Source organism: Lissotriton helveticus, chromosome 5_1 (genome assembly GCF_964261635.1).
Source record: "Lissotriton helveticus chromosome 5_1, aLisHel1.1, whole genome shotgun sequence".
In the NCBI taxonomy this organism is placed as follows: Eukaryota; Metazoa; Chordata; class Amphibia; order Caudata; family Salamandridae; genus Lissotriton; species Lissotriton helveticus.
Window position 1 is genome coordinate 1,403,748,247 of NC_136065.1, and position 26,676 is coordinate 1,403,774,922.

General features: G+C 45.2%; 1 protein-coding gene across 1 annotated transcript in view; it reads left to right on the forward strand.

Annotated features, from left to right (window-relative positions):
- LOC144755450 (AMP deaminase 1-like) overlaps positions 1 to 26,676 on the forward strand; it is a 2,827,830-nt gene that overhangs the window by 685,210 nt on the left and 2,115,944 nt on the right. The window contains exon 3 of the mRNA XM_078644388.1: positions 1,280 to 1,418. Coding sequence (XP_078500514.1) covers positions 1,280 to 1,418 — 139 coding nt within the window. The remainder of the gene's footprint in view (positions 1 to 1,279; positions 1,419 to 26,676) is intronic.

Genomic DNA, 26,676 nt, shown 5'->3' on the forward strand with positions numbered 1-26,676 from the left:
ATTTCTATTAATCAAACAATAAACATTATTACTACTACAGTGGTGTATCTATGTGGCAAAAGATGGAAGGAGAAAATAAAATATGTGAGTGACTTTCTCAGTGATGTTGCAATATTTATAAGCTGATGTGATTCCGTAACTACACTGTATATGTCACTGACTACATTTCCCATGATGCACCATTTTTTTATTTTTATTTTGTGGCAATGGATTTTTGGGTGTAAATGATTGGCATACTTGTGCAGAACAGGCTTTAGTGGTAAATCAAACATTTCTAATACATTTCAAACTTACCAGGGTTTGGTGGCGGCTGTGATGTGTCAAGGGTCCCAAATCCAAAAACAGCCTCCCTCTCCAGGGTACTCTTCACCATGGCCTCTGCTGCAGATGGTTCAGATGTGGTAGATGGCCCTCCTCCTGTTCCTTGTACCATTTGCTGACATGCTGCCACCCTCTCCTTGGCCCTGGAGTGCAGGTCATACCATTGCTTCTTGATGTCATCCAGGAATTTGAGTGCCACACCAAGGGCATTGATGCACTGCTCAATTCCTCACCAGATCTTTCTTTTGTCCGCCTTAGGAGCACTGTGCAAGACCCTCCCAAAAAACTCCTCATGATTATTGCAGCATTCTTCAATAATCATAATGCTCTCCTTATCAGAGAACTTGAGCTTCCTCAGCCACTCCTTTCCACCCTTGTCATTTGCCTTGCTGCTCATGGTTTCTCTGATAGCCAAAGTGCAGTGTTGAACTATGCTTCTGCACCTAACCATGTGTTAGTGATTCTGCTTAGGATTATCCTTGGACACCACTTCCTGTTTTGGGGTCCTTCAGCTCAACTAGGAAGTGTTTGCTCATGTTTTTCTAGCAAATTCAATTTGCACACGCAATGTGGGCTTGTTTTTGCCATGCTCACTATTTGCATATGTAAAAAGGTCTTTTCTGAGGAGTATGCTATTTGCAAGCATTTACTGGCTCACAAATAGCTGACACCCAAAATAGCGCTGCGAGTCATTAGAGACTTGCAATCATGGTGTCTTTTTTGTATGTAGGTATCACTTAGCGACTCGCATTTCTATGCATGACCTTTCTATATCAACACCAGATTAGTGCCTAAAATTGTAAAATGGTGAAGCCATTTTAAGCGAAAACGTTTGCCATATTTTACTACCACTCTTCCATGTACTCATAGCAAAAAGTGAGAAACTGATCTAAAACATGACAAAATTATTATCCTTTTGGCAGTGTTAAAATGTTGATGGATTTTTCTTTTCTTGCAGGATCAAGCACATTGAAGAATTGGAGAAAAATAAGACTATAGGCCCACCATCTGTTTCTGCTTCTATTATGTCGTTGGCTACAGAGAGCATTGTACCATTCTATCAGAAAGTTAACATCATAGGAGACTATGCCTCTGGGGTAATGTTCTATTTTTCCTTCCCCCTAGAAATATGTGTTTACAAAGTGTATGTACTATTTTAAGCACTGGTTTGAAGGAATAGACATTTTGAGAGTACTATCAAGACCCAGCTCCTTCAGCCCTACATGTAAGATGTTCAATCATTGGACAGTACAGGGACACATAGCACTTCAAAATAAAGTGTGTCCATACCAAATCTCTACCTCAACCAATTCCACATTACTAATTATACTTTATTGTAGTTGTCTTCAGTAAGCAGAATATGTACAGGGTTACTTGGAATAAATGTCTGAACTCATTGATTAAATAATTGATTCATTTACATTTTTCTCCATCAGAGTATTTCCATTGCTATTTTAACTATCCTCATTTATGTGTATCATACCTGAACACAATCTTTCTATGAAAAGGTTGTGTCGCAAAGTCGTCAGTCACAGTGGGTCGCAAAATGACCTGCGTAATCAATATTAATAAGGAATGTTGCTATTTGCGACTGTGATTGCCTTTAAACACAGGGATGACAGCCAGCATGGAACCCTGCATTGCTTTCCCAAAGGGGGAACTTATTTTTTAAAGCAGGGCATCTTCCTTAAAGGAATCAGCGCTGCTTTAAAAACAAATTCCGGTTGATAACAAATCAGGAGAGCAAGCACTTGTCCCTTGGGCCACCACCTGCTTCCCTCACAGTGGGCTGCCACAATTGTCAAATGTGCCTGAAAAGGGAAATGATTCAATTCGGGAGTGGAGAGGCAGGAATCAAGTACAAGTTAAACAATACTAAAAGCCTTCCCAACCACAGATAAAAAAGAAAATCTTTTACCCTCAGAAGTCCTTTTTATTAACTCTGAGATTCATAACTTGGTAAATGTTGTATATCAAGTTTTTCCCATTGTTTTAAATCTAAGACATACACCTGAGTGTCATTTTGGATGACGCACCAAAAGACAATGTATTATTTACATAACATACAGAACCTTAATCACATGTTTAAAGACTAGGGCCATATGTAGGTAATCTCTATTTACCGATTCTTAAATACCGAATTTTACAGATTCGGTAAATAGTATGTAGGTAAAAATTTGATAAATTTTACCGATTCGGTAATATTCGGTATTACCAAATTGGTATTTATTGATTCGGTATTTACCGATACGGTAATTCCCATTCATTCCTATGGGCCTGGAGGCCCATAGGAATGAATGGGAAGCCATTCACTATTACTGAATCGGTAAATACCGTATCGGTAATAGGGGAAACATATTCAAGGGTGGCAGGGTGTCACATTGAAACACTGTTGCACCCCTGAATCGTGCATGTGTGCACATGTGGTGCACATATATGCCCTAAGGGCATGTATGCCTGCCACATGGCACTGACAAAAAAACAAAAAATTGCTTTTTCAAAGGTATTCGGTATTTACCACCAACTTATAGTTGGTGGTAAATAAGGAATTCTTAAGGCTAAAATGCACTCACTTGAGGGCTACCTAATAGGCGTTAAGGAATTGGTATTTTACCGACTCCTTCAAATAAGGAATCAGTATTTTACCGATTCCTTAAAATAACCAATCGGTAAATTACTGATTCCTTATTTGCAGCCTCCTACATCTCAAATCCCTAAATACCGGTCGGTAACGGTGAAATTTACCGAATTTCACCGTTACCGACCAGTATTACCCCGCCTACATATGGACCAAAATTACTACATAAAATCAATCAAAGCGCTGCTACACATTTGCTACAGTATTAATCAAAATACTCTTGTCTTTAAGGTAAAAGGTTTTACCTTGAGGCCAAGAGTAACTCAAAAAGGAAACAAAACATAGATGACTGTATAGTTTGGGCTTGATTAGTTAAAGCACAGACATAGAGTTTTCAACTAGTACTCTGACCCCTTTAGGACCTAGAAAACAGATGATGATCTAAACAGAGTAGGTCCCGGCACTGCTCAAAACAATGTAGGACAGAAGAGTCTGTTCTTTTGTTGTTTGTGTAATTGTGTCCCCCAGTCACTTGCCTATACCTTCCCTGAGGTATGTACCTGGCAGAGTTAGAATAGTAATTTGCCCCCTGTCACTGTCCTGCCCCTTCACTAAGGTAAGCACCTGGCACAGTTAGGAGAGTAATTTTGCCCCTGGTCACTGTCCTACCCATTCCCTGAGGTAAGTAACCGGCAAAGTTAGGATAGTAATTTTACCCCCCGGTCACTGTCCTCCACATTCCATTAGGTAAATAACCGGCAGAGTTAGGATAGTAATGTTGCACTTTAGTCCGTGTCCAGCACTTTCCCTGAGGTAGTACCCGGAGGGGTTAGAATAGCATTTTCCCCCAGTCACTGTCCAGCACCTACCATGTGATAAGTACCCGGCGAAGACAGAATAGTAATTTTGCCCCCCAGTTACCGTCCAGCACCTTCCCAGAGGTAAGTACCCAGCTGAGTTGAAATAGTAATTTTACTCCCAGTCACTTTATAGCATCTGCCCTGAGGTAAATACCCGGGGAAGTTAGAATAGTAATTTTGCCACCCAGTCACTGTCAAGCACCTTCCCTGAGGTAAGTATCTGGCAGAGTTAGAATAGTAATTTGCCCACCAATCACTGTCCGGATGCATTCCTAATTTCATTATTATAAAAAAAATTTAATCACCTTTTATTCAGAACATGTTTTGTAAGTTGCCTTAAATTGTTAAGACTCCAGGAAATTTACTCAAACTGTAGAGTGCAGATATTCCTGAATCTGAGTAAATAATAAAATAATTTGATTAATAATTATTTTGTAGTTTCAAATAATGAGGGTGTTTAATGTAAACATGAAATTGGCTTGTGTGGCTAGATGGAAGCATGTGAATTACTGTCTCTCCGTCTCTCCTCTCTGTGGAAGTGATGTCATGACTGAAGTGCATACCACTTAACACAAAATGGTGGGTGGCTGATATCATATATTTTTTGTAGTATTTGATAATTCACAGTAAAATAGGTTTTGGAATGTATTTTTAAATGTGGTTTACAATTTGTTAAAAATTTGTTTTTGACTTTCAAATTTTACGACAGCCATCTTGGTTGGGGACACGCAACTTAAATAAGGTTGAAATGAAGAAAGGAATAATGTGTACAGGCAGCCATTTCTCAACTTGAACCATTTTCCTCCTGCCCAGGGCACAAGAGCCCAGCCGATAATAACAACAAAAGGAAACAGAGGGCTTCCTCCCCGTAAATACAAAGGCCTGCAATACCTCCATCAGCCACAACATGCAACACAGCAGCCATCTTGTTTCGCTTATGCCATACTAGCATCCTGTCCACACTTGGACCAGCTAGGCTCTCTCTGCAGCCTCCCTCCTCACCCGCTTCTTAAATAATCCCTCCCTACTGGCTTACTCTGTTTCCATACCTCTACCCGGATATACTTTATCCTATTTTACCCCTCAAAAGAGGTACGGACTGACCTCCTGTTCCCTCACCTTCTCAAATCTCACCATCTTAATTCATCCCAAAATACATTTGCTTGCTGCTCTGTTCCCAAACCTCTCCATTTGCGGTTCACTGATCTTACATTAATTGAAAGTCCACTTGATAATATAATATAATTAGCAATACAAAGTTTCAATTTGATCTAGTGCACAGGTATTCATCCCTACATGACTGCCAGGGGTCTAGAGTAAAAAGCAAGCATTTCAAAGGAGTCACGTTCCCCAGGCTAGCCAAAACAGTCTGTAGAGTAGCAACATGCAGGCAATGTCTAGGTTTGAAACCAATTCCCAAATCTCCTGTGACCTATCCTTTGTGGGGGCATTCAGAGGTCCATGTCACTGCGGCATTACGTCTGTGACAAATGGGGTATTTCTGTGTTATCAGAGTAGTTGCCGTCCAGCAGGTAGCATTGCAATGGGGCCCAAATATCAGCCGGCCTGGATGAAACAGGTAGTAGTTCAGAATAAGTAGCGATCTGTTCCTGGCAATATGTAAGATCATGTAGCCAATCTTTGAATTTAGATGCTCTGCCTCTGCCCCATCTACAAGCTACTCTACTCTTGGCCACTAGGATTGCTAGTGCGGCAAATTTACGATGTGCTGCTTGTATCGGCTCCACATACCATAACAGAGCAAGTAAAGGAGTGGGCAGGACCTCAGTGTTAATCATCCTAGACAAAGCCATAAACACCTGTCGCCAATATGCCTGCACACTGTCACATTCCCATGCCAAGTGTAAAAAGTCAGCTCGTGGAGCGTGACATCTATCACAGGTGTCAGTGTCACGTAGATTAAACCTGTGCATGCGGACCGGAGTGTAATAAAGCCTATGTATGAATTTGTAATGTATCATTCTGAATCTGCTGCTTGAGGAGACGCGTTCAGTTTGCTGTAAGCAAAATTCCCATTGCTTATCCGTGAGGACTTCGCCTAACTCCTGGTCCCATTTGGCCTTGGCCGCAAGTGGCGGTGTTTCTCTCACGTGTGAACAGTCCTGTAGATCGTCGAGACTAGCTTTTTAGGTGTTTCATTCCGGAGGATACGGTGCAATGGTTCAAACACTGGAGGTTCAGCAGGAAAGTCAGGTGTGAGTGCCTTCAGTCCCTGGCGCAGTCGAATGTAAAGAAAAGTGTCAAGAGGAGATGGGGCCGCATTAGAGCATAGGTGGTCTAGAGTGCGAAATAGTCCATCATGGTACAGGTCTCCCCATCTTGCAGTAAGGGCATGTCTGGGTGATAAGTGAGCGGCAGGAGCGGTGAATACATCATGGCAGTGTTTAACATAGTCCCTAATCGGTCCCACGCATTCACAGTGCTCATTACCGTAGACGGCGTCCGATCCCTCCCGTGGGAAAGGGCATATAATGCCCCCTCTATAGGGATTGGATGAGCCAGCCAATGCTCCGCCGCCAACTAGGGCATATATCGAGGTTGATGTATCCAAAAATAAGCATAGTGTGCCTGAGCAGCATAATAATATAATTCAAAATCAGGAATACCAAATCCCCCACGGTAGTACGGCCTGATGAGACTATCCCACTTTAGCCGGGGCGTTTTGCCACCCCACACTAGACGAGTGAGCTCTGATCTAAGCTGTTGGAAGAAATATCTTCCAGGATAAAATGGAACATTTAGGAATAGGTAAAGCAACTGCGGCAGAATCACCATTTTCATTAAAGACGCCCTGCCTGCCATCAACAATGGTACTGCGATCCACCGTGTAATGTTGTCAGTGATACGAGACATAGTCTTGCCATAGTTGGCCCGTAGTAATTCATCTCTGTCTCGTGTCACACGAATACCTAAGTATTTAAAATCTTCCTCGCACCAGGCAATACGATAGTCTAAAGCAAATTTCACTGTGGATGCTGTGAGGGGAAATAAGCACAATTTGGCCCAATTTATCTGGATGCCAGAGAGTTCACCTAATCGAATAAACTCCCTGAGAACTGGGTTTAGGTTGTGGCTAGGATCGCATATGTATAAGGTGATATCATCTGCGACATTGAGATCAAGATCTGTCGCTGATTACATTGCAACGCTTTCTCTTTATGATGCTGCCGCAGTTTCGCCGCCAAGGGCTCAGTAGTGATAGCAAATAATAGGGGCGACAAGGGGCAGCCCTGTCTTGTGCCTCTCGTGATAGGAAATCCTTGAGACGTCCGCCCATTAGCAGTCACTTTGGCTACTGGCGACTCATATAAAAGTCTGATCCAAGATATAAAAATAGCCAGGAAGCCCATGCGTCCCAACACTTGAAACACCTAGTCCCATTCCAGGGAATTGAAGGCTTTGGTGGCGTCCCAAAAAATGGCAGCCATAGGTAAGTCTTCGTGAACATTATTCAGGATGTTAAAGAATGTGCGCAGGTTGTGTGACGTCGCACCTTCCCGGGACAAAGCCCGCTTGGTCGGGTAAAATCAGATTAGGCAGCAGGAGGTTGATGCGCGTTGCAATTAATTTGGCAAGTATTTTTACGTCACAGTTGAGCAACGACAGTGGCCTGTACGAGTCACAGCTACTCGCCGGCTTCCCTGGTTTGAGCTACGACGTAATAAGAGCAACACGCATGGATGGCGGGAGATGCCCTACTTCCAGTGCATCTTCATAGACTTCCCGCAGGATCGGGGCCATGAAGTCAATATATGTTTTATAGAACTCTACTGGAATCCCGTCTAATCCCGTAGCCTTACCTAATTGCATTTGTATTATTGCGTCTCGTACCTCGTCGATTTCAAATAAAGCACTTAAAAATTGTCTCTATGTATCGCTTAACCAACCTAAGGATATATCCTGCCAATAGTCATGCAATTGAAGCTTCCCGACTCTCGTGATGGTGTATACAGTGGTGTAATGTGTGACAAAGGCATTAAGGATCAGCGTTGTGTCCCTGTATAGCAATCCGTCCGATCCTTCAATTTCCAGTATGACATTCGGCTGGCGCATCATCTTGATTGACGCAGCTGGCGATTTCCCTGGTCTCTCCCCTTCGCCATAACGGCGAGCCGTCCAATGCCTGCCTCTGAATTTAGACTCTCTGCCAGCCTCTTCAGTGCATTCCGTTAGTTCCCCCGGATTTGCGATAGGGTTGCTTTATCCGGGCATTCTGCTAGGGATCTGTCAAGTGCTTTGAGTTCAGTTTCAAGAGTGGTCAGGTTTTTTAGTACACTTTTTAGGACCCCCGCCCCCATCGCAATACATATCCCTCTCAGGGTAACCTTAAAGGCGTCCCAGATAGTTTCCACGTCTTTCACTGAGTCCTTGTTGCGCGTGAAAAAGTTTATCGTTTCCTCTCTCAGCTCTTCCTGAAACACAACGTCTAGAACCATGGTAGATTGTAGTCGCCAGGCAGATTTCGGCAGGCCTAGGTCCTCAGCCTGCAACGTGATCCTCACAGGCGAGTGGTCAGAGAAAGTCCTGGCTAAGTGTTGCACTCCTACAAGAGCAGGGCAGAATTGCGGAGAAATAAAGATGCAATCTAGCCTAGCCCATGACCGAGCTTGAGCTGTAAAGTGCGTGCCTTCTCGTGAATTAGCATTAAGGTGTCTCTATGTATCAACCTGATTATAGTATTTGATCAGCGTGTGCAATTCCGACCGTGCCTTGGTGTAATGGTGGGGGCAGGGTGTGACCTGTCAATGTCAGGTTTGTGTGCTATGTTAAAGTCCCCGCCCCAAATTATGTGATCATGGCCCGTGCTCCTAACAGCGGCCCATAGACCAGTGAAGAATTGCGGATCATCAGTGTTGGGTCCATAGGTGCATATTAGAGTGACCGCCATGTGCCCCAGCCTACCCCATAGTATACAGTACCGTCCCTGAGTGTTTTGCGTGCCACCAACCAGTGTAAACTGTGTTCCCCTTTTCACAAGAATCGCTGCTCCTCTAGCATAAGTCGAATAAGAAGAAAAGGCTGCATGAGCCGCCCATCTGGAGGCAAATGTGTGACTATGGAGGGGTTTGAAATGCGTTTCTTGTATGAAAGCAATGTGTATATCGTGATGGTCCAAGTAAGACAGCACCTGTCCCCCCTTCCGCGGGTCTCCCAGCCCCCGCACATTCCATGTGAGAAGGTTCAATTTAGTGTCTGCCATATACAGCATGCTTTGTATTTGTATTGTCGCTTGCGTGTCCAAGCCGGACCGGAAAACAATCTGTACTTATCGTGACATGTATCATCTACACATAGTTTCACATATAATGTATCACATCTCTGCATCCATAAAACGCATTCTCTACAATAATAGTCAGTTTTCAATGCTGTATGCTTCAAATGCACCACGTGAATAACCCCGCCCCTCCCGTTCCTCCCAAGTCATCCCCAACTAATCTCACCCATTCTGTTAGCAATTATTCTTGTCATGTGCTTATCTAACATCCCATTCCCCTCAGTCCAACCCCCCTCCCACTGAAGCATCCCCAACTTGCAAGCATACTTTACCCTCCCGCCACCCCTACTCCCAACCAATAGAACAGTCACTCCCAAAAAAACATAGAGTACTAGTGGGGAATACCCATAGGGGGCCACATTAGAGGGCCACAACATCACTTTCCTCTCCTCGAACCTCTGGACCTGTACCATCTCTAGGCTCCGTCTGAGGGAGGGAAGTGGGACCTGGAATACGTTACCACTGGACGCGTAGCAGACTCTTCTTGTAGTGCATCTGGGCAGCCATCTCAGTCCCAGCTCAGCCAAGGGGCTGCCCAATTACAGGCAGCAACAAAACCCATTGTCCCAAAGTAACCATAATGATCCTCATTTAAGGCCAGATGTAGGAGTCCGGTATTTGGGTTTTCAGATGTAGGGGCCATTCTTTTACAGAATCGGTAAATTTACCGATTCAGTAAATTTACCGATTCTGTAAAATACTGAATCGGTAATTTTACCAATTCGGTAACTCCAAATGTAGGTGACACTCCTGAGAGTGTCACAGGCTCTTAAGAGTCAGTATTTTACCACACAATCCTATTGTGTGGTAAAATACCGAATCCAGGTGTGCATGCACATCTGTGCATGCACACTGTGCAATGTGACACACAGACATGCCCTTAGGGCATGTATGCGTGCCACATGTCACACATGTCACACATGTCACACATGCCTTCAGGTGCTAGAGGGTGTCAAAGTGACACCCCCTGCACCCTTGCAGGATTCGGTATTTACCGATTCGGTAAATACCGATTCGGTATTTCCCATTGATTCCTATGGGCTTCATAGCCCATAGGAATCAATAGGAAATACCAAATCGGTATTTACCGAATCGGTAAATACCGAATGTTACCGATTCGGTATTTCTAATTTAAAAATTAGCTACATCTCCCTCCTTCATATTTACCGATTCATAAATACCGAATCGGTAAAATTCGGTATTTATGAGTAGGTAAATGTCCCTCACCTACATCTGGCCCTTAGTGTTCGTCTTCTCTGACAGGAGATTCTTCTCGCTGTTCCGCCTCTCGATGAAGTCCACCTCGGTGCGCCCTCCTTACCGATCACAGGTAGTCCTCCACTTGTTGCGGACTCGTAAAGAAACGTTGTTTGCCTTGATGTGTCACTCGTAATCTCACTGGGTAAAGTAGAGCATAGTCAATTTGCGCCGCTCGCAGCTTTTTTTTAACTTCGATAAATTTGCGACGTTCCCCTTGTACTATTGGAGTGAAGTCTGGGAAAATCGAGAATGTCACCCCCTTGTAGGACAACTGTTGCTTGGCGCGCGCTGCGCGGAGGGCAACATCCCGGTCTTGGTAGTTCAAAAGGCGCGCAATGATGGGTCTCGGTGGTGTCCCAGGTTTCGGCCTAGGTCCAAGGGAACGGTGCGCCCTTTCAACAATGAGCTGTGCGCAAAAAGCTTCAGTCCCAATGGAGTCTCTGAGCAGATTTTCGATATAGTCTTCCATACGACCAGTATCTGTGGATTCTGGAATGCCCGTCACGCGGATGTTGTTGCGTCTACTACGAGCCTCCAAATCCTCGTTCTTTGCGGCAATAACGCGCAGCAACTTATCCATTCTGGCCAATTGTGCCGCATGAGTGGCAGTGGTATCGTCATTATCAGAGATTCTCCGCTCAGTCTCCTTTAACCGTTCCTCATGTTGGTCAACTTTCTGCACAATTGGTCCATTCTGGAAGACATGCGGTCCACTTTATCAACTACCGTCGAAAATCCCTGCCGCATTTCCTGTAGGATTTGTCTAATATCTAGCTCTGCGGATTCCTCGGCAGCGCCAGAGCTTGTAGTGCTCTCCAATTCAGGGTCAGCGGGGTTCTGCTTGAGCCCTTTTTTCGCCACTGAATCGAAGTTGATTTTGGGTTGGCGTGTATCCGGCTTCCCCATGATGTCAAAGCTCTGGCAACGCAGTCGAGGTGTGGCACCTTTGCAATCTGTGTTCACAGTCTGAGTTCTTGCCCCCAGATCAGGCAGTATGCTCACAGGGCCTGTAGGTTATCGCAGCTTTGTTACGCCACTCTGTGGTCAAACAGGGGGTGGGGTGGGGAGGCGGAGGTCTGAGCAACTAGAGTGTCCGACTGGGGCAGATCTTACAGTACACAACCCTTTAGGATCCGCAGACTAGTGCGACAAGGCAGGTCTGCTCGGGCCGGCGTCACTTTATCCCCCACAGCATACACGCGGGCAGTTGCGCTATAAACAAGGCACTAAGAGCCCGCTCCCAGCAAAGGTAGCACGTGGGCCCTCTTTGGTGGAAATATTTCCTCGGGCAGCACCTCCGGTGCAGCGGCCTGTCCTCCTCGTGGTCTCACGCGGTCCGCTCTGCCACCCGCTGCCAGACCCCGCAGAACCTTCGGATATGGCATCTCTCCCAATCACAAGCGCAGTATCCTGATGTTCATTTAAGCACCCCCTGTATTGCGGCTGTTCAGGCTCTGGTGCGCTGTGGGGTATTTCCGCGCTGCGCTGCCGGACATGCTCCTACCTCGTGTCACCTCCACGCCAGCGCAGTTGTACCCAGCCGAGTCAATTATGTACTCCGAGTGGCCTGGTTCGCCCAATCACAAGCGCAGTATCCTGATGTTCATTTAAGCACCCCCTGTATTGCGGCTGTTCAGGCTCTGGTGCGCTGTGGGGTATTTCCGCGCTGCGCTGCCGGACATGCTCCTACCTCGTGTCACCTCCACGCCAGCACAGTTGTACCCAGCCGAGTCAATTATGTACTCCGAGTGGCCTGGTTCGCGCCGATACAGCCGATGAGCTACGCCTCCATTGGAAGATGTTGGCCTTCATTACCATGCACAAGCCTTTCGTGCCACCGTCGCAGGATTGCTCAAGGTGCCTGCAGGGTGTGCCAAGTGATCGCCACAGTCCCGCGTCGCTGTACATATGCGGAGGGGCCGTCCCGCTCAGAGGCAAGACCCAGCGTTTATGACCCAGGTCGCGGTGTGCGCAGCCCGATCAAACTCCTGGCCAGGCCAGTTCCCTCCAGAATAGTGGATTTTGCTCACGCCCGCTCAAATGTTGCCCAGGTGCGTGAGCCTAGAGGTCCACTGTACGGGCGCCGAGCCCTCTCACCGTGTGGGCGCACTGCTGGTCTGTCCCGCCACCGATGACACTGGCAATGCGGCCTGTCCCCCTCGTGGTGAGCCTCGGTCTTTCCTACCACTTGGCGCCGGCCCCTGCGAGCCCCGCAACTCCAACGCTGTCCCCGGTCAGAACTGTAGCGTCTCAGTGCTACGGAATGCGGCGGCCGATCTCTCCCAGATTTTTACCGAGGGTGAAGAACGCTGTCATACGCCGGTCGGCGTCTTCATATTTAATTGCAGTCCAGTTAGAAAGGATAAATGCCGGATAATGATTCCAGGCAGCAGCAGCCTCACCAGATGGCGGCCATTCTGCTTGCGCGCCCTCTAGCGCCCCCCCGTTCCCAAACCTCTCCCCCTGAAATACTTCTCCCTAGCTACTCTTTAAAATGAATACGAAAGGGCCCTCCACATAAAACAAGGAATTTACATAGTGACTGGACCACACATGAAACCAGCAGGACACAACGTATATTCTATCTTGTTCCCACACCCCTCCCCCTCAAATTCTTCTCCCTAGCTACTACTTAAAAGTAATACGAACCGACCCTTCCACATAACAACAAGGAATTCACATAATGGCTGGACCACACATGAAACAAAAAGGACACAATGCATATTCTATCCAGTATCCCCCGCAATCTATCAAAAAATGCCTCTAAAACCTTCAAACACAACCTTCTAAGAAAAAACTTTAAAACACTGTTTCTGGACCCCTCCTTTAATGCTAAGAAAGGTGTAATAATCAATTACCTTAAATTCTACACAGAAAAATGGCAAAATGGCGAACCGCCTTCTCCAAGCTACTAGCCATTAATTGCAAGAAAAATATTCCCTACGGAACCAGGATTACAATGAAACCCACACATAACCTTAGAGCCACCCTTATACCTCCCTACATAAATGGTACAATTCTTATTCAAGCTGCCAACAAGGGTCTAGAATTATTCGACAAATACTTTCATACACTAAAAACAAACGTTTACCAACACTCCTCCTAATGTCTCTCAGGACCTAACCATTCCTTCTTTATCCATTTCTCCTGAACATCATCGACCTTCACCCCAAGCCAGAACCTTTGACAGAAACAATAACAACTCACCCCCTTTAGAACCCGTATCACTGACACCTCTCCAGAGAACCATCACCAGAAGCAACAATGCTTCATCCTTAATACCCAATCGCCAACCCTCATTTTATACACATTCCACCCCTACCCCTAGCTCCATAACCCCCTCCCCCCTCCACAACCCTTCCCCCACCACTAGAGAAACTCACCACGACAAGCCTATTTTAGCAAATAGTAAAAAAGCCCCCAACCCGCACACTCTCCAATCAGCCACTCCTGCCAACCACACCACCGCCATAGTCTTCAAACCCCCCAGCAATACTACCCCCAGCCCTCTCTGTGGGACGATCCTGCCTCCCCCTCTTACAAATCTGAACTAGACACACTCAAAACCCTTACGAACCTCACTTCCAGGAACCTACAAAACATGATTCTAGAAATCAAAAACATCTTACAACTCGCAGAAAACTCCATCATTTGCAAAACTCTCCAGGTACAGCCTACATTTCTATAGACACGATCCCACTTCCTCTGAAGAAACAGCTTTTACGTCCACACAAACATCCCAACTACTTAACAGAATTGAAAATCCAAACATTACTTTGTCTCGATGAAAATCCTCCTCCTACTACTTCTTGCCCCATCACATTTAAGAAAGAATTCTCTATTCTCCCAGTCCCCATCAACCCTAACAGAACATACCATCCGAATCATAGAACGATAAACCCAAATAACCTTCAAACAATACCCCCTACCTCTGATATTCACGAACCTGCAGTAGAGATTACCTCAAATCAGATCTCCTGCCTCCTACTAAATTGCTGCTTAGCCCAAAAACACGCCTTTGACATCGCCGACCTCATTCTGAATCTGAAAATGGATGTAATCATCCTCACAGAAACTTGGCTCAAAGTATCTTCCTTCCCATGCCTAGACCATCCAGTCCCCCCAAACTATAAGGTCATAAGACTAGACAGACATCATAAAAAAGGTGGAGGCATTGCCTGCATACATCAAACCCTCATCACTATCTCAAACGTTCTCTTCGAGCCCCTGGAGTCCTGTGAATACCTCAGAATTCATTTAAAATCCTCAAAAAACAACTCACACAAACTACATATATTCTACCACCCCCCAGGTAAGAATGCTCTATTCACAGACCAACTTCTGGAAATCATTACAACAAACGCGACCCCTCATTCCAATGAGATATTTCTTGGCGACTTCAATCTCCATTGGGGCGACCCCCTGGACAAGCAGGTCAATGCTATCAAAATCTTCTTAACAGACCATTCCTTGATCTAATACATCTCAAAGCCCACCCACTCCAAAGGTGCTACAATTGATTGGATAATTTCTAAAGAAAAACGATTGATTCCAGCTAGATCTCTCCTTGTGATTGGTCAGACCATCACATTATTACCTTCCAAATTCTTTCCGCTAGAAAGAAATCTCTCCCACAGCTAGTCAAGCCTAAGCACTGGATAAGAGACACGAAAAACCCTTACTGTAACAACCTAGCTTTTCACTGTGAGAAGACTCTCACTCTTCCCAATAACATGTCAGACGCCAATGACCTCACTGCTCACTACAACTCCATGATGACCAAAGTCTTTGACCTTGTAGCTCCTCCAAAACTGAAAAGAATACCGGACAAAGACAAAAACCCATGGTTCAACTGAAGCCTCTCCCCTACAACTCAAACTACTCAGGAAATCTAGAAACTCCTACACCAAGAATATCCTATCAAAAAAAGACTTCTTCCTATCAGAACTAGACAATGCCAAAAATAGACCGAAGAAATTCTTTGAAATGCTTAAACAACAATCTAACAAATTGTCCAAAACCACACGCCTGACCTCCAACTCTCAGCATAGCAGTGAAGAATTTTCTTCATTCTTCATAACAAAAAACAACTCCCTCCACCTCAAGCTAAGGAGGGCAGCAGTTAACTCAGCTACCTTAAAGAACTCTAATTTTGAAAGTCCTAATCAACTTGATCTACCTTTGCCCAAAAATAGCTCTCACTGGTCTACCTTCAAACTTTACGATACCAGAGACATCACGAAAACCTTAGCTACTATCAAACATAATAGCCACTTCAACAACCCTGTACCTTCTAGCTGCCTACCCCAAATCCACAATATCATCTCCCCTCTCTGGACCAAAATCATCAATGCCTCACTAGCTCAAGGGCGCATCCCAGATTGCTTAAAAATTGGTCAAGTCACCCCTATCCTAAAAAAACCAAACATAAAACCCATCCGACCCTAATAACTTCCGACCTATCACCAACATTCCCATGCTAGCCAAAGTCCTGAAAAAATGTGTTCAGCAACAACTGAACCACTGCCAATCGGGTTTCAGATCCGGTCATAGCACAGAAACAGCGATTCTGCATATAGTAGACAACGCCCTCCTCGCTCTTGACCGCAATGAAACCTGTCTATTAGTACTGATCAACCTCTTTTCACCCTTCACACGGTCAATCACGACAGCATTTTAAGAAGACTGGAAAACATGCTGGGCTTCTCTGGGACAGACCTTCAATGGTTCAAACCTTTTCTGGAGAACAGATCACAATCATTCTTAGTGAATAAAAACCTTTCTGCCATTTCACCCAACCTACTAGGAGTACCACAAGGCTCAACCCTTTCCCCAGTGCTATTTAACCTCTATGTCGAACCACTAACTGAAATTCTACAGTAGGCGAATATCTCCTATCCATTCCATTCCAACAAACTTTATTTCTGACAATATAGACCTTAAAAAGTGAACAATACAGACAATGCCACACATAAATAATAAAGGAATAAATAACAGTACGATAAAAACAAAACTAAATTTAAAATTGACAGTGAGATCCCATCATATTATAAAAAGATGGTACTCTTAGCATTGCAATTAATCAACGTTCCAAAAATACCACCAGTCTATTGATGCTGCCATTATTGAGTTCTTCTAGAGTATTGGACACTGAAGTATGGCAATGTTACAAGCAATTAAAAGTGAATTAAGAAAATACGATTGTTAAAAATGAGTAAAAATGTGACATTAGGGAGGTGAAAGAGAGTTTATATTTAAGCTACTACATTTGTCCATGTCCTTCTTTTGTGCCACATGGAGTTCAGAAAACGGTAAACAGCTAAAACAATGGGTGGATGGATATCTGTTCGTAATATTCAAAATGCCTCCACGTAGTGCCTACACCCCATGTTTTTACAGAGTGGGACTATCCACCGCCGTCTGGCATTTTTGTACCTTGGGCAAAAGAAGAAAACATGTACATCAGTCTGCGCAGTCACAAGCGGGACACCCCGGAAAGATAGACCATTTGTTGGTAAATGTACGGAGTGGCAGTGTCCCCGTTCTAAACGGAAAATAGAGTTTCCTTGCAAAAATCGGTTGGACAGCATCCATAAAGTGCTCAAATAGATAGTCAGCTTTTATATTTAAGAAAACAGCCATTAGATGGCAAAGTTAGACATTCTCCTGCAGTGCATCAAGCTTGTGCGATCTAAAGGCTCTGACTAGTGCTAAGCATGGAGTGGCCGGACACACTGACTCTGGATGGGTCTGAGGTTCCGTGACAATTGTAAGTGATGTTTTCGACTCGCACGAATATGGTCGAGTCTGGTATCTAAGAACCGCAAATAACGAGTTTAGTAAGTATGCGCAGTTTCGCTGTGCTAACTTAAACCGTTCGTTTGATATGTGGGTTTTTCATCTGTACCCACGGGTTCCATCTTAGATACGGCATCCATTTTGTCTCTTGCCCTCAAGTAGCCAGCGAACAGACACTGTCCGCTTCGTTACCCTGGGACTATCAAGATATTTGTGGAAGACACATGTTCTTTGTAAATATCTTTTACGATGAGGGGGATGATACTGTAAGGCAGATGGCCCCGCTTGAGGCGCTTCTGCCGTGCCGGTTTATTGTCTCAGCCGTGCATCTCATTAGGCACGTCCCTTTGATGCCTGTATCTCGTGTTTCCCGATACCTCCCCTTTTACACCCTTTTCGATCTCCCCACTGTCTCCATCTTCCTCTGCACCTGTCTTTGTCCCTATTTCGATCTGTTTTACTGCCGATTGGATTTCACTAATGTTGGGAAGATGGGTTTTTACAGTTGGGAACCGCCAAATGTTTCCGCACTTATGTTCCGGACCTTATGTGTACCAAAGTGACCAAAGCGACCCCTCTGGGGGATAATTATGGGAACCAGGTTGTAAACTTTTGTGTATCATGTTGTCCTATGAGTAAATTCTGTATAAAAGGAGCGCTCCACAGAACCAATTTGAAGCAGTCTCCCCAAGTTGCACGTGTTGTACTTGTTGTGACTTCTGTGTTCCCTGCAGTAAATAAACCTTGAATCTTTGACGCCGAAGGAAGTGTCCCGTGTCTCTGTAGTTTGTGCGCCGAAACAGGTATCCCCCGAAGGTTATAGGTGTTGTTCCCTGGCACCGCTGGTACTGTTAAAAAGTCCAGTCCTTCAGTTGGCGCCCAACGTGGGGCGACTTCAGCGGTACCGGTCCGGTCCAAAGCCTGATGATCGTGAGGAACTTCGTGTGAAATTTCCGAGGGAAGGTGCACCCCGCTTCATCGATCCTGTTGTCGAAATAAGTGGCCCGAAGTTTTTCCCTGCGAAGATTCCCGCCTCCTGACGGCTGCGACGGACCGATGCCCTGACTGTCGACCTGTCTTCGACGCCCGGCGTAGACCTTATGTACAAGCGAGACGACAGACGGGCCTTCCTGGTGACGCCATTGAAGTTCTGAGGTAAGTATTTGTGGGTCGCTCCCAGTCCTTAGTGGTTGTTCTAGCTTTTGAAAGCTTTGTGGTTAGCCTTTAAGGCTTTGTAGTAATAGCTCACTGAGCTTTGTACTAGCCTCTTCAGGCTTTGTGGTTAGCTCTCCGAGCTTTGTGGTAGCCTTAAGGCTTTGTTGTATTGCATGGTTCCATTGCATTTGTGGTTCTTAGTATTGGTCCTTAGTATTATTTGACAGTTGCAATTGCCAAAAACCGAGGGTTTTGACTTACACGAGGTTTTATTGCTTCGGTAATCCTTGAAGTTTGATACTAGGTTAGTGTGCACGATGCCTAGCCATAGTGATTTGTTTCGTATTTTCAAATGTTGCGCAATGGATTCCCGGTTGGAGGACTCGTGTCCGATACCTCCAGTTGGAACTCCGATACATGATCTTTATAGTCGACATGGGGTGGGTCCTATAATATATAATGATTACTGGGTCCGCTATACAAAGAAAGACGGTGATCTTAGATGGCCACCACATGGAACTTTTGAACTTTCGATTTTAGATAATCTTGAGGCTAAACTATTTTTAAAGAAAGCTAGGCCAGCTATGTTTGATTCCTTTCGGATATGGCGTAAAGAGGCCAAACAGAAAGAAATCAAACAACTTAAAAAGAATCAAAAACAAGAGTTCGTTCCAGTAATGCAAGCTATAAAAGAATGTAGACAAGACAAAGAAGAAAAAGACATGGAAATCGCTACTAGATTGCATCACATGAAAATAGATAAATGTTACCCAGTTTTACCGAATAATCTAGAAAAGAAAGAAGAAGATTTGAGGGAGGATTCCTTGTTATCATATTTGATGAAATCACCACCTCCTTATGTACAGGGTGCTACTGCTCCTGTAGTTGCTCCTGTAGTACCTCCTGTTGTACCTCTTGTTGCTCCAGTGGCTGCGGGCCAGCCCGCTGTTAACCCTACGTTTGTTTCACCACCTGTTCTTGTTCCTACTGCTCCTGTACCCGTACCTTCGCAGACTGTTGTTTCTGCTACTCCAACTATCTTGTCCGTTCCTACTATGCCTTCCTTCACCTCCAGTGTTGTTGCCCCTGTTTTTCTTTCCCCTTCTGTTCGTAAGCGTGTTCCTAACTCTGTTGCTACTCTTTATTCACCTCTTTCTGGTCCGTTATTTTCGTCTGATTCATCTGAAACTCCTCAGAGACGGAGTCAGATCCCTAGTGGTAGGGAGAAAGAGACGTTAGTAACAATGGCACATAGGTGGATAAGACATCCTGCTAATTACACTCCACGTGTAGTCTTTGATACGTTTTCTCAGTTTAATGAGCCTACGCAGAGATTCGTATTTGAGGAGATGTGTAACTTTTTGAGAGAAGAATGGTATAATGATGAAATAGATAATGTACCGTCCGACATAATTGAACTTCAGAGTCACTTTTCGAACGGTATGATTATAGGAGACGATGTACGACGTGCCGTGGAACGCTTATTAGCATTCAGACCCACAGCACATTCTCGGGTATCATTGGATGATACCACTGAGAACTGGAAAGCGGTTCCTGGTCAGTATCCTATGAGAGAGGTTCCGCCACTGTGGGTGCCTGGTGACCCTGCTGCTAACCCTGCGGTGCTACCACATTTTCGAAGAGTGTGGATACATCTTCCATGGAAACGATCAGAAGTTTTGCAAGTGAAGCAATCCTTACCTGATCCGCGTAAAAATCCGGCTGGTTATTATAAGGAGTTATCACAACTGGTGGAAGCTACTATTATGAATATTGCCGACATCGACATGTTGTTTGGAAATGTGGTACCGCAACCAGTTTGGGCTAAAATTCGTCAAGCCGATCACGCAGTTGAATTAGGGGGTGATTGGGCTGCACTGCTAGCAGCTGATGCATTACAAGTTGGTGGGGCCAAGCCTGAACAGCTGATTTTGGATTTGCCTCAGAAAATCATTACGCTCATGAAAACTCTCATGCCAGCGATGAAGGTGAACTGGGATAAGTTATCAGCTTGTAAGCAAAAGAAAGACGAGAGTGTCTCAGATTTCTTTACAAGGTTTGAGGAAGCGTTTGTCGACCACAGCGGCCAGGACATGGGCGCTGAGGGAGGCCAGCGATTATTCGTTGACAAATTCGTGTCGAATTTGCTGCCTGAGCTAAGCAACAAATTAAAGAATTCAGAAAGTGCGTGGGCAGTTTCAACCCCTGCGCAAATACTAGCAACGGCCCAGTATTATGAGAATAGGGAAAAGGAAGAAAGTGATCGTGTAGAAAAGAAAACGAAAGAACTCAAAACGAAGGTTTTGTTGCAGCAAGCATACCCTCCACGATCAAACCAAAATGATTCGCAACAGCAGTATCGACCACGAGCACAGCCCGATAGGACACAGCCGCGCTCTGACAACTTTGATTCCAGATCTTCACTTGGGTATAATCAGTGCGCATATTGTAGGAAAGAGGGACACCTAAAATATGATTGTCTTGCCTTACGGGACCGTCTGAATGGTGTGTCGATACGTGGAAACCGTGGTGGTGGTCCTCAACAGGCACCTCGTGGTAGAGGTCGTGGTTCATTCCACAATCAGAGTGATCGTTATCAAAATCAATCAGACGCAAATAATTATTTTGACCAGCGAAATGCGGGGTCAGTTCGATCTGCACAGTATAATGTTGATGATTATTATGCAGAGCATGAAACTGTTGTAAATAACAACTACTAGGACAGCCGATGACAAAGAGAGGGAGTAGTGTCAGTTCCGGTCGATCAGAGTGGGCCTTACGTTGCAGTGGGTACATCAGGTGTAGTTGAGCCTTTTCTGTTAGACACTGGTGCGACGAAAAGTTCCATCATGCATTCAAAACTCCCTGGCGCACCTTTGTCTGGCTTAACGAACGTTTCCGTTGGATTCTCTGGCGCCCCTGTTAGTAACCCAGTCTCTAGTCCTTTGCCTCTTATGATTGGACCCCGTGAGCTAACCGCTCCACTGATTCTATCTACAGGTTGTGGTGAAAATCTTTTGGGCCTGGATTTGTTGAAACGATTATATGCAACATTGTATTGTTCCCCCGAAGGAGTGGAGCTTACATTGGGACGGAGAGTGATCTCTCCCATGTATTTATCGGTCGATAAATTCCCACCGGAATTGAGTTCCCTCCCTGCGTCTTTATGGGCCACAGGTCCCAATGACGTGGGCCTGTTAGACATTCCACCCTATGTGATTCAATTGAAACAAAATGCGCGATTACCGCGTTTACCTCAATATCGTATTTCTCTTGAGGGCGAACGAGCGCTGTTAGCAATTGTTCATGATCTCATTGGAAAAGGTGTTGTTGAAGAAACTCGTGGAAATGTATGTAATAGCCCTGTATTGCCAATTCTGAAACGAACTGACCCAACCAAACCTCCTGTATATCGTTTCGTTATAGATTTGAGAGAGGTAAATAAAATAGTGGTTCCACAATTTCCCGTGGTCCCTGACATTACGGCTTTATTAACAATGATTCCGGCATCTGCTTCCTGGTTCACAGTGATCGATCTAAAGAATGCTTTCTTTAGCATCCCGATTGCAGAGGAAAGCAGAGACCTATTCGGATTTTCATTGGGAGGTCGCAGTTTTAGGCTAAAACGCGCTCCACAGGGCTACTGTGAGAGTCCGTCAATCTACAGCCAAGCACTTAAAGGTCAGCTTGATGCCTTTGTATTACCTAAAGGTGCAGCTTTGATTCAATACGTTGACGATCTTTTAGTGGCAGCTGATACAGAAGCTATTTGCAAAACGGCTACAGTATCATTATTGCACTATCTACATGACTTACACCACAAGGTATCGCCTTCAAAGCTACAGTATTGTTGTCAAGAAGTTACCTATCTAGGTCACTTATTGTCAAAAGAAGGGAGAAGGTTGACCCCAGAGAGAATTGCAGCGATTTCCCGAATGACTGTGCCAAGAACCCAAAGAGATGTTCGCGCCTTTTTAGGTATTACGTCCTACTGCAGACAATGGATTCCAAATTTTTCATTGTTGGCGAAACCATTGATAGCCCTTACATGCAAAGACGTTTCATCCCCAGTACCTTGGTCTGAAGAATGTCAGAAAAGATTTTCTGAATTGCGTGATGCGTTGTGTTCGGCTCCTGTGTTGGGCACTCCTGACTACAGTAAGCCGTTTACACTATACGTTCACGAGAGGGATGGTTGCGCGTTGAGTGTTTTGACACAACCTTTTGGTGGTAAACCACGCCCATGTGCCTATTTTTCTTCGACTTTAGACCCAGTAGCAAGAGCCTTGCCAAGTTGCTTAAGGGCAACAGCGGCAGCTGCGGCGTCCATTCGACAGTCCGCAGGTCTAGTCATGGATAATATGCTCACGGTAATGGTTCCGCATGCAGTCGACACTCTATTGAATCGAACGAAAACTCAACATCTAACAAGTGCAAGATTGTCTGGATATGAGTTGACGTTGCTGGCCAGTCACATACGGATAAAACGATGTAATGTGTTGAATCCAGCAACATTGCTGCCGATCGACACAGAATCAAGTGATGAAGCAGTACATGACTGCTATCTCAAAACTGAAGAGGAAACTAAAGGTCGCATTGACCTAAAAGATACTCCATTGACAGATCCCGATGGTACTTTATATGTGGATGGTTCCTGTTTCAAGTTGCCGAATGGTGATGTGACAACTGCGTATGCTGTAGTTACATTGAGAACGATTGTGGAAAGCGCAAGGTTAAGTCAGAATTCGGCTCAGGCTGCTGAGTTAATTGCTTTGACGAGAGCGTGTGTGTTGTCTAAAGATAAACGGGTGAATGTGTTTACAGATAGCCAGTATGCGTTCGGTGTGGCACATAGTTTTGGACGACTGTGGAGAGAGAGAGGATTCCTTACGTCACATGGTACGAAGATTCAACATGGCCAGCTTGTAAATGATCTTTTGGATGCACTTACGTTGCCTAAGCAAGTGGCGATTGTTAAATGTAGTGCGCATCGTAAGGTGACGGATGATGTTGGTCGTGGTAATGCGTTTGCGGATGAGACTGCTAAGGAGACTGCCTGGAACCTTAGCACTCGAATGTATGTGACGAGTTCGGTTAGGTGGCCTGCAGAATCAAGTATGTGTGAAAACACTATCGAGAGTGTGAAAGCAATTCAGAATGAGGCCACCGAGACTGAAAAGGCGAAGTGGAAAGAAAGTACGGGAAAGTTGGATGCGAATGGTTGTTGGATTGACTTATCGGAACAGAAAAGATGGATGTTGCCTGATGCGTATGTGCTGGCTGTTGTGACTATGGCACATGGGTTAGCACATATTAGCGCGAAAGGTATCTGTAAATTGCTGTTTCCTGTGTGGAAGAATGATGGTATTACGAAATGTGCTGAACGTTTGGTTAAGAATTGTATGGTGTGTGTATGTTGTACAATCCTGGTAAGGGAACCCCAACTCCTCCTGGTAGTTTTGCTCCCCCTTCATGTCCCTTTGAGGTGATCCAATTGGACTTCATCCATATGGAGCGATGCAATAACTTGAAATATGTTTTAGTTGTTGTTTGCGCATTCTCCCGATGGATTGAGGCCTATCCTCTCAAAGACAATACTGCTTTATCCACTGCGAAAATCTTACTGAAGGAATACTTTCCTCGGTATGGAATGCCTAGAATTGTGTGGTCAGACAACGGAAGTGAGTTTGTGGGGAGTGTGATGAAGAGTGTGTGCAAGGGCCTTGGAATTAATCAGAAATTCCATAGTGCCAATCATCCTCAGTCAGCTGGTTTGGTTGAAGGGTACAATGGCACCCTTAAACTAAAACTAGCAAAGATTCAGGCTACGACAGGTCTTTCATGGCCTGACGCTTTACCCTTAGCATTGCTGTCAACAAGGGCAACTGTACACTCCCGAGTAGGGCTCAGTCCCTATGAAATAGTGTTCGGTCGTCCTGCCAATGTTTGGGGGGTCCCTAGACCGGGTGCCTTTTGTGATCTTGAGTATCCAATGTTGATCGATTATCTTTATGACTTGACTGCTAAACTGAGGTTAATTCACCAACAGGTTCACGAAGCATTGCCGACGCAGACGGAGGGTCCAGGCCACCCGCTCCAGCCCGGAGATTGGGTGGTAACGCGAAACTTTTCGCGCAAGAACAATTTGGATCCCAGGTTCACTGGACCCTATCAGGTCCTCCTTGCCACGAGAACTGCAGTTCGTCTCGAGGGGCGGAAAAATTGGGTGCATGCCACCCATACCAAGAAAGTCCCCATCCCGTTGCCAGCAGACTCGTGGGTGAGGAAAGGCATTGCATCAACTGAAACCGAAGGATTGCCGGCGTTTGTACCTTTCAGCGACGCACAACCTGTCGGAGAATCCTCAGTGCAGCAAAAAGGCATTGTTGAACACTTGTCATCAGAAGACTCAAGACCAGAACATTCAGCTGATCAACAGGGCGTCGTCCCTTCGACGGATCTTTTGTTTAACGAACAGACACGTCCTGGGAAAACCCGATATTTTCTGCGATCCAGCACTAAAGACTAATAAAAAAAACCCGTTCTGTCCCTTGACAAGTGCATTATCCCGTTTTCCATGATCAGTTTGAACACTCATACTATTGTAATTATTTTGTACATATTCATTGAGCTTCGTTCCTTACACTTTTTGTTTCCACAGCTGAGAGACATTATTTTCACATATATATATATATCTGTGAAATGAAGGCCGCAGGGCCGCGCGCGTACTTCCTCCTGGTTAGTAGGTCTTGACGCTAGGTTAAAGACCGTCGGTTCCTGGGAACTCCTAGGAATTGACTATTGCTACACAGAACGAAGTGCGTCAAGAAACGTTGCGGACGGTCATAGGGAATGGCATTTTCAAAGCTGATGGACTTGGAAAGAGCTCAAGCACAAAGATTCAAGCTGCAGCAACTCAGTCGTACCAAATGTTTTGTGTTCCAAATATTTGTACTGTTTGTGACTGTTTCTGCGTTTTTGGCGGGTGGAATATATTACACGATGTCTTACTTTTTGCCTTCTACCATACCTACTCCTACCCCTGACCTTAAACTCACCTCCACTGTTTCTCCTCATTCTTTTCACATTTTACCTGAACACGAGCAGGCTAGACGTGCAGAATTCCGCAACAATTCCTTCATTCAGCTCCTTCATCAGCATCAGTTAGTGGTTAACACTACTAATTGTTGGGTGTGTGGGTTGATGCCGCATACTACGGATAAGGGAATTCCATATCTGGTGTTACCGTATAGCTCCCAAGGGTCTGCTCGAGCATTTCAAACAATGTTTCGAAGCGCACTAGGTTTCCACCCCATTCGAGAACCACGTTCCCCCTACTCTGGTCCTACCTCGTACCAAAAATCTTTATCTATAGCAATAGAGGATTTAGATAGCGATATCTATGATCCCACGCTTATCCCTGAAGAAGAGGTACAAACCTATAGGGTCCTAAGTAGAGGCGAATATAGTGTGTTCACTGGTGAAAAACAGCTTAAAAGCTCGCCTCCGATATGGGTCGTACCCCACATTGGCAATTTTTGTTTAATAGGTCGCGGCCGTAGATCGAAAGCCCGACTTGGAGAGAGTGCTTGCACTGAAAATTATATTTTGCCAATGGTCTCGTCCCCTGTGTTTTTGGCTGCCAAGGGTACATACTTTATTTGTCATGATCGTGCGTATGCATGGTTGCCCTCTGACTTCATAGGTTCATGTTTTATCGCAAACTTGTTGCCTCCGACGTTTACTGTAGATGCAGATTATCACAAAACTAGAGTTGTGAGAGGCGTAATTAGCGAAGAGGATACTGCCGGTCAAGAGGCAGGAGACTTTTTCAAGGGTTTCCTCCCATTTTGGGGACCTATGGTTAATAGTAGGAACCTGAGACAGTTGACTCGAGTGGTAGAATCGACAGCTAATATTACTGCCAGTGCCCTTGGTAATATCACCACAGAACTTCAGGCGGATAGACTTATGACGTTACAAAACCGTATGGTTTTAGACGTGATCTTAGCAGATCGAGGTGGGGTATGTAAGGTGATCCATTCGAGCTGCTGTATTTTCATTCCTGATAACGCTCCGACTGTCTATCAAGCCATCTCGAAGTTGCATAAGATCTCCGAATCCATACACGTGGATGTAGGGGATTGGACGCTACTTGGATGGTTTTGGGGCCTGATGTCGACTTGGGGTTGGAAGATTCTGATGATCATTGGGGTCGTTGTAGCGTTCCTGTTCATGTGTTGCCTTTGCGTGCAGTGCGGTCCTGCCTTATGTGGCCTCTGTGCTACAACGTGTATGAGACAGCCACCTGTTACCAAAGGGTCTCGGTTGGACAGAGCTATGCTACAGCAACATCTCGAGGGTCTGATGAATATCGAATATGATTCCGACTAGTGCTTGCCTACATG